Here is a 12,934-nt window from a genome sequence, read left to right on the forward strand (position 1 = left end):
TAATTTGGATATTTTATTAATTGCCGTCCGAACTTGCTAATCGAATCTTCATAGTAATCATTATAGCTGAGTAACAAGAATGATATAAGTTACAAACTATCCTTATAAATTCAATATGATAACTTGATAGTATTTATATGTGTAGATTTTACCTTCAATAACATTGTACCACATAGACTTAATATACTTATTGAAACGAAAGATCCCAAAAAAGGTGGTGATGGAAGTTGTTATTCTTATTACTAAATACAATATATATATAACGGTTAATAGTATGTTTAATATGTTTAATATGTATATTATTATTCTTATTCTTATTATTATTTTGGAAACGAACGTAAGGATTCTTGATTTTAAATAAAGAACATTTTTGATGCAAATAAAATTGAGATACAAATTTGTATAATTTTGATGTTAATTTGTTAGAATAGTTCTTTTCTATCCTATAATTTCCATTCTAATAGCGATAGTAATTCCTCTGGAGGACATGCTAGACTGAAAAAATTATGGTGTAATAATTCTTCTGTAGATGCTCTATATCTGACATCAACACATAGACAAACACTCAAGAATCTTTTTATTTCTAAAGAAAGTGACTCTGGGTGTCTTAATTTAGGTGTACCATTTGTTGCGATTAAGTATAACGCCCTTAATGGATCTTCATTTAAGTATGGAGGTTCACCTTCTAACATTTCAATAGTCATAATACCTAATGACCATACATCCACTTTTTCATCATATTCACGTTGCTTAACAACTTCTGGAGCCATCCAATAAGGAGTACCGACCATAGTAGCTCTTTTACTTCTTTGATCAGTTAATTTCGCACAGAAACCAAAATCGGTGATCTTAACACGGCCTTGTGTGTCCAATAAGACATTATCAGATTTTATATCTCTATGGATAATGTGCCTATCGTGTAAGAATTTTAGACCTTGGCAAGTTTCACGAACTATGTAGGCGATTTGTGATTCAGTCAATGGGGAGTTGATGCTTTCGTCAGCTGGCGAATTTTCAATAATATCGGTTAAAGAACCGCCTTCCATATATTCCATAACTACCCATAAATCATCTTCTGTTTTCAAATATGCTTCTAAAAAGTTAACAATATTTTTATGGCGTGAATCTTTCATTACTAAAATTTCATTTACAATCAATTCTTTACGAGGTTGTTTAGATAGCATCATTTGTTTAATAGCAACTTTATCACCAATCTTCGCAGGTTCATCATATTGATTAATTTTATCTTCTTTAGGCGGTAGTGCGGATCTTTTTGCCAAGTAGACAGAACCACTTGCACCTTGTCCAGCTTTCTCGATCATTTCAAAGCTTGGAGTAGGATCTTGAATGAAAGTGACTTGCTTTAGCCTGGCCATAATTTCTGCATTTGATAGAATTGGTTTAGATGGTTTTTTTGTTTCAGTAGACACAGCACCTTGTGTACCGATTGGTTTTTTCGGAGCCTGTCTTTGAGCTGGTGGTAAATTTGCTGGAGTTGGTTGTCCAACATTATGTTTAGCATGTTGCCTCATTGCCGATGCCGCAGCAGCAGTAGCATTGATAGTTGTAGTCGATGAAAGGGCTTGATTAACATTTGGTCGTTGAGGAGCAGCACGTTGTGGATGCAATCTAGGTGGAGGAGAAGAAGTTTGAATTTGTTGAGCCTCTGGACCTCTGATACCTGGCATTTTATTTGATGTGGCTGATATTTTAGAGTAAGGATTTACCATATTATGCTGAGCCCTATTATTCATAGTTTGCTGTTGCTGTTGCTGCTGTGGGTAACGCGGCATCATACGTTGTGGATGATTCGGATGTGAGGGCGACTCATTAGGTCTAAATTGATGCATTTGTTGGAATTTCTGATTCTGTTGCATACCACTTTGATTAATTGGCGATGGTAATTTTTGATTATGATTTTGAGTATTTACTGAAATTTTTGTATTAATAGGAGCTATTAAAGGTTTATTAGTCGTGTTATTATTCGGTACACCAGTTGGCAAAGGAACCTTCATTGGTGCTTGTATCTGTGGCAATAAACCTTGTTGACCTAATGGAGAGCTCCGGTTTTGTTTTACCATTGTAGAATTTCCCGTATTTTGATGACCGTAGTTTAACTGCAACTTCTTATTCTGATTGTCTATATTATTTAGTGAAGTTGAACTACTATGATTTGTTCCTGGCAAATGTGAAGAGCTACCGTAAGGCAAACTGTCCACGGGGCTTGAAGTAGAGTTTGATTTCACTTTTTCTATTTTATTTACATTGCTCTGGACATTTGCGCCACTGCCATCTACATCATTATACTGCTGATAAAACTGTAACACTTGTATGACGGCTGCTGAATCATTATTCCAATCTTCACCTGTAATTCTGGAATGTTTTAGTAATTTTTCCCAATTTGTTGGCATCCCTACAAAACTACCAGTTTCTGGATCAAAACCCACATGCACTTTATGTGTAAAATTAGTTGGTGATGATACGCCACTTAATAATGGACATCTTGTAAACAACAAATCCAACCAACTATTTAGCTCGACTTCTGTTTTTGTAGATATAAAGATAGATTTTTTTGTTGCTGTATCATTAGATGAGTTTATGTTCGATAAGCTACCTGTAGCTGAGGGTACTGAATTCCTGTCTGTTGTACGTACGATTTCCATACAATTCACCTTAACTTGAGTTCTACTGATACTGACGATATTCGTCAATGGAACTCTCAATAGGGGATCATCTGTCGTTTTTTCATTTTTGTAAAACGAAAGGTACAAATCATTCACTACAATATATCTTTTTTGCCATAAGAATGACAATAAACCATCATCCTTATACGAGATCCAACCTTTCCTGTTTGTCATTGTTAAAGTTGCAGATGCTGGATACTGCGCAGCATTGTTGAACGCTCTCGAACTATTATTCCTTTGGAAATCAAACGGCGAGGATATGTCACCAATCGGCTGAGTTTGGTTATACCCAGTGGAATTCTTCCCTAGTTCATTCATCGAATTTAATATAGATGATGAAATCGGAGGTTTCGGAGCAGGTCCAATGTTCTGGAAATCAGTATCAGATATATTATTAGCAGCTGCCGACAGAGACATTTCTGGTATCAATATGTATTAGTTTTATAATTCTACCTTAATCTTAGTATTCGCAGATATAATCACACTTGATGTGTAGATATATGGATATGGATATATATATATATATATATAATATATATCTGCCAGTCTGTTTTAACTGATGCACTACTGTTGAAATAAATATCTCGTTATTATGCGCTATGTATGATGCAACCGCTACAATTAGTGCTAGATCCAATTGGCAGAACTCAATTTAGATATTAATACAAAGAAAACGTAACTTCTTATAAATAAATGTCAATCAATTACAAAGAAAGTCTGATCCTAAACACACACACACACACACAGACAAATATTGTTGCAATAGGTGCACCAGTAACCAGAACCGAACGCTCAACAACCCACTACTGTCCACAAGTATGCTTCATCGTGAGATTCGTTAATCTATCAATACTCACAATACTTGTTACAAAATTCTCATCTTTGGTTTCGAGATGGTGATAACAATAATTTTTTTCAGTTTCGTAAATTTCACTATGTGTCCTAAAGGGGTTACATTCCAAAGTTCCGGTAACGATCTGTCTGAGAGCTGTTCCGACATCTCTCAAGAAATTTCCTAAAAGGGCATCATAAATCAAAAAATTGCCTAATCAGGATATCAAATCAGAGAAACGCGCAAAGATACATTTCCCGAAACGGCAATTATCGTAAGCGATAGCAGGGCTAGGAAACAGGGCTTCTCTTCCGCTTGGGATAGGGTTGGTGGACAGGGCTTGGGAGTAGCCCAGAGTTATATACACCACCACCACCTCTCCTACCTCTACGCCAAGCATTTTGAAACTGTTTCTTAACTGATACCAAGGTTTGGATTACCTATTACATTGCGGGTCCATAGACACCGTTCAGAGGTTCCTAATTTATAAAAATGCTTCTATTATTTATCAAAATTCTATACAGTGAGGCTCAATCGTCATCTACAGGCTGAATCATGAGTATGCGGTGGTGTAATAATGCATACACACACATATATGTGCATACAGTTCTATATATGCGTGCCATGGGTAGAACAAATATGCCTATTCTAACACTGGAATGTAATCATCATCTTCATCTTCATTATTTTCCTTGGGCACAGGTTTCTTTCTTGATGAAGTTTTATTTCGTTTCCTTGGATGTTGGCGTTCATCATCCGAAAGATCTTGTGCATCGTGGACAATGCTGCTTCTTTTTTTAATGTAGCTCTTGTTTTCTTCTATAGCTTTATTCTTAACTAACCCTCTATCATCATTAAAATCTCTCTCGACACCTCTATACTTGATCACATTACCTAATATACTTTTCCCCAAACGATCTTTAAATGAGGCAGCTTCTAATTCAAAACATCTGTTAGTTAAAAGGTCGAATGCGCCGGCAAACGCCTTCTTGATATCTCTTAAATTGAAGGAACCTCTGCTGATATTATTTGTTTCGTCACCTGGGTCTTGAATAGCTAACGTGAATGAATTTTTCGCATTTAAACCTTTCCATTGCGATTTCGGTAGATATTTCGGCTGATTATCACGTACTGTCAATGCAACATGATCATAGCCAAAATTCTTCCCATATAGTTCAAAAAAGTCAATCAGTAGAATACCTAAATTCTCTCTAGCGTCAATCTCTTTAGTGATTATTCTTGGATGTAACGATAAGAATGAATATACTAAACAAATAATTGAAAAACCACCCAGTCCACCAGTATGAACATCATTTAATCTTCTGGAATTTAGGAATTGCTTGACAATCAACACCAGTTCTCTTAAACTCGGAGTGGAAGTTAACCATGATCTTATTATGTTAGCCGCATCTAAACCGTTATCCCTTTCGAATGAGACATCGATGTGAATTCCAGATACTGGCTCTACAAATTTTATAATTGGAACACGAGCATTTGCAATAATTGTTATATCTGTTGCTAAACCTTTGCGTTTCAGGAAACTAGCAAGAGAGTACATCAGGCTTCTACTACCTTTGTCACCTTTGTTACTATTTATCACACAATCAATATCGGAACCGGGTAGATATAAATCTGTAGCATAAGATCCAAATACATGCAAATCAGCATCTGGCCAATGTTCTTTGATAGAGTTACGTATATTGTTAATTGTTTGATTTCTCATTTCAATTTCAGTTCTATTTGGAGAGATATACGACACAAAATCTCTAATTTCTAATGTTAACCAATCGGCAACTTCTTTTTGTTTCGAATGGTCATGGTTAATGATCCATGGGAAATCAGTATTCAAGATAGTGGCACCGTCTTTATCAACACCTTCGTCCCCGTCTTCCTTAACTTCTTCTTCATCGGAACTTGATTCAGAAAACGCAATAAAATCATTATTTTTATCAATGTCATTAGCCAGCTTGAGAACCGGATTATTTTTTTTTCTGTTCACAGATTCATCCTCATCTTCAGCAAATTTCCTCTTCTTAGCGCTGTCAACTTGCTCAGTTGCTTTACTCAAATGTCCTTCATAATCATCGTAGTTATCATCTATTTCAGATACTTCGCTTGAAACTTCAATAAGGTCCGGTTGAACTTTTTCTGACATCATTAGTGAAATAGAAGAATTTCAACTTATTCAGGCACTCTCAGCAGGATATTCTATTTTATCAAAAATTGGCACAGCAAATGTACCTAAGATAAAGCAAAAGAGAAAAAATGTCAGAAGGCCCTAAGAAACTATATTTGAACTTATACTCTCTATAATCAACTGACCATTATTTATGTCTCTCGAACGTTGCGTAGGTTCCAGATGTTTTCTAATCTCGATGGGATGTCTTAACTTTTCAATTCACTAGCGGAACACGTATATAGTGATATTTCAGAACGCTGCTTCTATAAAGTATCCAACTGCTGATATAAGAAGAGCTAATAGACGTATAAATGATCTCGATATAAATCTTGTCTATAAGAATTATAAGAGTCAGATAGTACATGCTATGTTACCAGTTGTTAATTGGCCACGAAAATTTCATTTCACAATATAAATCTATAAATTTTGTTATATAATTCACTATATTATGAATATATTGTAAGAAATTAGTAACGATGCATCTTTTATTTTAGTAAATTTGGAATATTTGCAGAGTGGAAGATCCAACCTATTGGTCGTTTTTGTTTTTTAGTTTCATCTGTAAATCTAAAATCTTCTAGCAGATCGATGATATATTCTAATGTATAGCCTCTATTCAAACCATTTTCGATTGCTTTGTATAGTACTTTCCTTCTCGAGAACCTTTTATTTACAGCTGGGTCACGTCTCCATCCTGTTTGATATATTGATTCCAGTTCTCTAATCGATGGCTGGCCATTTATACCCTCTGTGTATTCCTTCCACAGATCGAGTATCGAATGTGGTGATTTTATGAATTGGAATTCTCCAACAAAAACGTTTTTCTTCTTTTTTCTTTGTCGAGTTCCATTCATTTCCACGTTTCTATCGTCAACACTAATATTTCTTGTGGGTTCTGTTGATTTTTCAGCTTGATTGTAAAATATTACATTGCCACTTTTAATTGGTTCAGTGACATTCACGGCACCAGGATCTTGCGCTATAGAAATTGAAGAATGGTTCAGGCTATTTGAATTCTGCATAGTCGTAGCTACGGTAGAATAATAATTGGATACAGGTGTCTTCAAATAATCGTTTACCATATTATTTGTATTTTGTATACCCGAAGACTGTGATAATTTTGTTGGTAAGAATGCAGAGTTGTTTATTAATGGTGTATGTAATGAAGACGATTGTGACATCGAACTCCCTTCCAGTCTGTTTATGTCGATATTTCCATGGAGCCCTTTGTAACCGTCATTAACGGGCAATTGGTCATTACTGTTACTACTATTACTTACTACTCTCAAACTTGTATCGTTCATTGTTGTAGAGACTGATGCTGATGTGGCAGAAATTCCATGTAGAGCACTTGACAACTTTTCTCTTGTAATTTCTGAATGTCTGTATTGGTCATTTAATAAAGTTGAAATAATTGCATTCAGTTCTGCCATTTGTTGTTGCTGCGTGGAGATTAACATGTCATACTTCTTAAAATGCTGATCTAACGTCCCACTCAACGTAAGCAACATACGCTCAAACATGAGCACTTGTCTTTCCAAATCGCCGACACGATTGTTAATAGAACCATCTCCTTCTATTATATCCATTCTATCCGATTATATATGTATTACTTTGTCTTGTTTATTGTCTGTTGGGTGAGAAGAAACGGTATCCAACGAAAAATAAAGAGTACCCTAATAAAGTGGGTTTTTTTATAGTTGCTAATTAAAATAGTTCGAGTGCATGTATCAGTACATTCCAAATACATGTTATTTTATAAGAAAACAAGATATGACAATATTCATACATTCCAATTGATTATCACATTAAAGATTGGAAGACGTAAACATTTGTACATTGTTAACGTGAAATTTATCGCAATCAAATATCTAAAACGAGAAATCAATGAACAAATAAATAACGAGTATTAATCAATTATATAAACAAGTCCCATCACACTAAGAAATAAAGTAGACAAGCTGAAAAGAAACGAAACCTATGGCACCTGTCACACACGCCCACCGAGTTTCCAGAGAACCAGCTTATCCCATTCATTGTGCAAAAAACATCGAATTCACACACTGAAACAGCTGCATGAACATCCTCGACAATGTTTTCGAACAGATTGAACTTCCCATACTTCAAAAACTAATGGTTTCTTCAAAATTCAATCTAATACAGAGACGACCGTAAATTGAAAGAAACGAAACTCCATACTTCTGATTCAGAGGAACAGTGCCATTTCCTGATAACAATCGTCGCACGAAACTAAATTGCAACAAAAGGACACACATACATGCCCATCTAATGCATTGCGTTCGCAAATATACATACATATGTACATGTGTCTTGTAAATGAAATTGAACGTTAACACTACAGAAAATGGTTAATGCTTTGCTTCACCTCACAGAGAGAAAACCTCGAGACCACGAAGTCTGAGAAAGGGACTTTGAATATTTTTTGTAAAAAAATATTCAAAATTGTTTTCCATTTCGAAAAAAAATGGTAAAATAGTCAGAGATGCGCGTAGAAGCAGCACGATTTGAAAAAGGGAAAAGTGTAAAAATATCGAAAATGTGAAATGAATTTCGTAAGGTGTACCTCACTGTGTTGTGCGAACACTCAGTTTTCACCTGTAGTGTTCCCATACTGTGATAAGAGACATGTACTTGGGACGGTAGGAGGGAGAGAGATGCGAACGTGCTGAGGGTTTATACTCAGGTTTGTACCGTGTATGTGTGTGTGTATGTGTATGCGTGTTAACTGTAAAGAGAGATAACACGTAGACGAAGAGAGTGTCTTTTCTTTTTTTCATTTGGTGGGCTCTTACTAGATCGAACCGATGAGATTGATGATATTGGTGGAAAAAAATGTTTTTAAGTTTCATGCGCTATTTCCTTGGCATTGTGCACACCTGTGGTACCCTTGGTGGAGTGTCGGCTCTTCAGGGTCGAAAAAACTACAGCACTCCCGGCTCTTCGTCCTAGTTGACGTATTGCTCCATGTAGGCAGCAACTCTCGACCGAAGCAGTAAGTGGAAATCCTGTTTTCATCAGAATACGTACATGTGCGGTATGCTAGCGTAGATGTTCATACAAAAAATAAAATATACTTCTGGAGTGCTTGCGGAGGTTCTTTGACGCACGCATTCGGTTTGATGTCAAGCTGTTTTTGTGATTAAGAATCATATAGGAGTATCTGTGTACTGATATGAAGGGATTGCGGTGGTGGCACTTACCTTACGCCAGGTGGACCGATCCACGCGTCCTCAGTTCGATGAGAGCTGCCCGATGACCATAAACGCATGCTGAGCGGTGTCGGACTCTTTCCTTGTTACATAATTTTTCGACTGGTTCTCGAACATAAAATTTCTTATCCCAATTTTTCAGTTTAATCCATTTTTTCTTTATTAGGAAGTCGAAGATTCTTTGGACAACATGACAAAATACCTAAAAAACGTGTATCGTAACGTGATATACTATCAATGTATTGTCTTACTGCCGTGTTCACAACTCAACATTGTTTCACATGTTCATAGATCTGTGACTGCACACCCATACATCCAGAGATGTTTTTTGGTGCAAATTTTACACTTTCAGTTCTTTTTGTTGCGCGAGTCGGTCCGAATTTTCATTTTTTTCATTTTTCATTTTTTTCATTCTCTGTCGCATGACAAGGCAAGTGATAGTGTTCCATCGCTGTCTGTCTAGAGGTATCTCTCCTTTCGGGGACCAACCCGTCCTCTGCCTGGCCGTGAACAGAATAGTTTTGTCCACACTGGGCTGGGCTGAACTTTTTTTGTTTCCCACTGTGTTGGCAGCCTGGAGGACGTCTGCCCTCCCACTGGAAGATGCCCCCTACCCACTCATATCCACTGTTGCAGACGACATGGAAATGTTTTTTTTTCAGTAACTGAGATGAGCTGTATTGAAAGAAATGTTAGTAGCCATCTGTCTATCTTGTGATGGTGAACCTAGAGCTTGTGATAATTGTAAGGACTCTAAAGTATTGGGAACTAAGTCTTGTTTGTCAAACAATTGTATTGGTATTGGAGGAAATACCTGGTATACTCTGCTGTGCTTACCTAGTGAACCCAAGGATTAATGTTACTATCTTCTCTTACAAAAATATATATTGTTTGCATACCATATTTAAGAGGTGGTTGTGTATTTAAAGTGTGTTCGTTGTAATTCAAGACTTGCTTATTCTTTAATAGATCAGATTAAGAGACCAATATAGCCAAAAATGCCAGGTGTTTCCGTTAGGTATGTAATAAATTCCAATGTATTCAATGATTTATAAATGTGTTCCGAGTTTTGATGAAATTACAAGCAATCCAGACAACCGAATTCTGTTAGGGATATAGGATGAGATTCAAGATAGTGATAGAGCGTGAGAGATGATGAGAGCTAGACTGTTGAAAGTACTATTGATGAAGTTGTATCAAATATTTATGTTGGGATATACAGAGAAAACGACTATTCGATTAAGTATCCACCTTGGAATCGATACAATAGACTAGATTACAAGTCCATGGATACATGCTCTAAGTTAAGAGAAGAAAATTGTCTTTTGGTTATAATATAAATCGAGAATATGACAGTGCAAAGTCTTGTCTCACATGCGATGGAGGAGTTTCTATCAATTTACATATACACGAGAGATATCAATAATAGCATGGATATTGCTGCACAGATTCTACAAAACTAAATAACGTTGACCATTTATTTTAAGTTGCTCTTTGCAATTACACAATCTTACTAACATTTTCATATTATTGTTATTACTTCATTGTTGATATCAATCACAATATTTTTTATACAGAGACGTTGCTGCTCAAGATTTCATCAACGCTTATGCTACCTTCTTGCAAAGACAAGGTAAATTAGAAGTTCCAGGTTACGTTGACATTGTCAAGACCTCTTCTGGTAATGAAATGCCACCACAAGATTCTGAAGGTTGGTTCTATAAGAGAGCTGCTTCCGTCGCCAGACACATCTACTTAAGAAAACAAGTTGGTGTCGGTAAGTTAAACAAATTATACGGTGGTGCTAAGTCCAGAGGTGCTAGACCATCCAAGCACATTGACGCTTCCGGTTCTATTAACAGAAGAGTCTTACAAGCTTTAGAAAAGATTGGTGTTGTCGAAATCTCTCCAAAGGGTGGTAGAAGAATCTCTGAAAATGGTCAAAGAGATTTAGATCGTATTGCCGCTCAAACTTTAGAAGAAGAAGAGTAAACAAATCTAAAATAAATTAATTATATATAAAAAATAAATAGTTCTTTTTAGAGTAGTTTTCTACAAAATTTTCATAATCTAATAATCCCATATTATAACCATTAAAAAGTCGCATGAGTTTTCTAAATATACAAATCTAGATATCTAAATACATTTATAATCTTAATTAACTTTAATATTGAATTATATATATTGAAAAAAATATTTACTATATATGTCTATCATTATACAATTTTGTTCCTTTTTTCCATATATAGTTAATGCTAAATTGTTATATTTTAATACGATTACCTAGTTACCTTAACGATTATATGGATGGTAACCATGAGAACGTCTACCACCACGACCACTACCACGATAGTTATTCTTATTGCTACCGATACGGTGGTTTAATCTACGACCGGTGTTGCCACCTCTGTATTGATAGTCATCGTTATCATTATAACGGTCGTAGTCACTGGAGCCTGCACTTGGACGTCTTGGACCCTTTGGTAGCCCATGCTTATCTTCCATTTTATTTTGTTCATTACCTAAAGTTTGAACATCGTTATTATCTTGTGGAGTAGCAGAGTTTGAACTTGGAGAACCACCCATTGGTTGGCCCGGCTTACTAGGGTCAGCTCCGGCGGCACCTGGGTTCATACCTGGCATCATCATTTGCATTTGTTGTTGGAACATTTGGGAGTAATCAACACCAGTTTGTTGTTGCATTTGTTGATAATATTGTTGCATTTGCTGATAATAATCAGTCATAGCTTGTTGGTTATACATTGGGTTGAAACCACCCATCATCGGGTTTTGATACATCATATTCATGTTGCCCATACCATTGTTCATGTTGTTCATATTATTAGTTTGACCGCTAGCCTTTTGGTTATTTCTTGGTTCAGCTCTCTTGATTTCGATTTGTTTACCTTTAAATTCAATATATTTGCTTTGACAAACTCTGTCAACAGCATCTGGAGAATCGTACGTAACAAAACCAAAACCTCTAGATCTACCTGTGTCTTTGTCTAACATCAATTGAGCATCAATGATAGTACCATATTGAGCAAAAAATTCTTCGAATTCCTTAGGTCTAACATCAGCACCAATACCACCAACGAAAATTTTACCAGTTTTATCTTGTTCTTCTCTTGGGATGGCTCTCTTTGGATCAATAACTTTACCGTCTAAAATATGTTGAGTTTTAACAACTTCGTCAACACTTGAAGCATTTTCAAAAGTTAAGAAACCGAAACCTCTAGATCTACCTGTGTTATTATCTTTCATGATTTTTAATTCAACAACACTACCGTATTTATTGAAGTAATCGCGTAAAGTATCCTCTGTAGTCTCCCAGTTTAAACCACCGATAAACATTTTACAACTATCCTTTGATAAGTCAGCCTTAACTTTTCTTTGAGAATCATTATTCATCTGTGGTGGTTGCTGTTGCTGTTGCTGTTGTGGCATAGGCGGTTGAAATTGTGACATTGTTTGACGCAGTTGATCCCATGGTAAATTATTGCCTGCTGGCATACCTGGTGTAGACTGATTAGTGGAACTAACGTCTTGATTGTTCACTGATGCAGAAGCATCATCATTACTATTACTTTCATTACTTTCTCCTACTGCTTTTGGAGTGACAGATTCTGTCGAAGAACCTTGATTAGCTAAATTTGTCAAATTTGAAGAAAGAGCTTGTAAAGCAGCTAATTGATCTAAAGACGAACTGGCAGTTTCCTTTTCTGCTTCTTTAGGTTTTTCAACATCTTCTACGTTTGCAGATTCTTGAGCGACAACAGTTCCCTTTTGAGTAGTTTGTTCTTCGTCGTTACCGTAAATATCGTTAAAGTCTTCGTCCTCAGAATTCATGTTGTGATAATGTAGTAAGTACTCGTGATTGGTTTTTTTTAACTTGCGTTGTTTATAAGTTTAAATAGTTACAAATTAAAAGAGGTTGTCTTCGTCTTTTAAAATTTTAATAAATGGAAAGTGAAACAGCTAACTATTATCTATCGATATAAATAATAAA

At 35.8% G+C, this 12,934-nt stretch overlaps 5 protein-coding genes across 5 annotated transcripts; 1 reads left to right on the forward strand and 4 right to left on the reverse strand.

Annotated features, from left to right (window-relative positions):
- Positions 1–443: 443 nt before the first annotated feature.
- On the reverse strand, positions 444–3,101 carry CLA4 (serine/threonine protein kinase CLA4; the record flags this gene model as incomplete). The annotated part of the gene is made up of 1 exon (XM_003688671.1): positions 444–3,101. The coding sequence occupies one exon, from the start codon at positions 3,099–3,101 to the stop codon at positions 444–446; it is 2,658 nt and encodes an 885-aa protein (XP_003688719.1).
- A 1,058-nt stretch (positions 3,102–4,159) lies between these two features.
- Positions 4,160–5,674, reverse strand: TRF5 (non-canonical poly(A) polymerase TRF5; the record flags this gene model as incomplete). The annotated part of the gene is made up of 1 exon (XM_003688672.1): positions 4,160–5,674. The coding sequence occupies one exon, from the start codon at positions 5,672–5,674 to the stop codon at positions 4,160–4,162; it is 1,515 nt and encodes a 504-aa protein (XP_003688720.1).
- A 506-nt stretch (positions 5,675–6,180) lies between these two features.
- On the reverse strand, positions 6,181–7,284 carry MSN1 (Msn1p; the record flags this gene model as incomplete). Its single annotated transcript, XM_003688673.1, has 1 exon — positions 6,181–7,284. One exon carries the CDS (start codon positions 7,282–7,284, stop codon positions 6,181–6,183), a length of 1,104 nt encoding a protein of 367 aa, XP_003688721.1.
- Positions 7,285–9,923: 2,639 nt separating this feature from the next.
- RPS19B (40S ribosomal protein eS19) lies at positions 9,924–10,917 on the forward strand (the record flags this gene model as incomplete). The annotated part of the gene is made up of 2 exons (XM_003688674.1): positions 9,924–9,943; positions 10,503–10,917. 2 exons carry the CDS (start codon positions 9,924–9,926, stop codon positions 10,915–10,917), a joined length of 435 nt encoding a protein of 144 aa, XP_003688722.1.
- A 300-nt stretch (positions 10,918–11,217) lies between these two features.
- On the reverse strand, positions 11,218–12,774 carry HRP1 (Hrp1p; the record flags this gene model as incomplete). Its single annotated transcript, XM_003688675.1, has 1 exon — positions 11,218–12,774. One exon carries the CDS (start codon positions 12,772–12,774, stop codon positions 11,218–11,220), a length of 1,557 nt encoding a protein of 518 aa, XP_003688723.1.
- Positions 12,775–12,934: the final 160 nt, after the last annotated feature.

This window comes from Tetrapisispora phaffii, chromosome 16 (assembly GCF_000236905.1).
Source record: "Tetrapisispora phaffii CBS 4417 chromosome 16, complete genome".
NCBI classification, from domain to species: domain Eukaryota; kingdom Fungi; phylum Ascomycota; class Saccharomycetes; order Saccharomycetales; family Saccharomycetaceae; genus Tetrapisispora; species Tetrapisispora phaffii.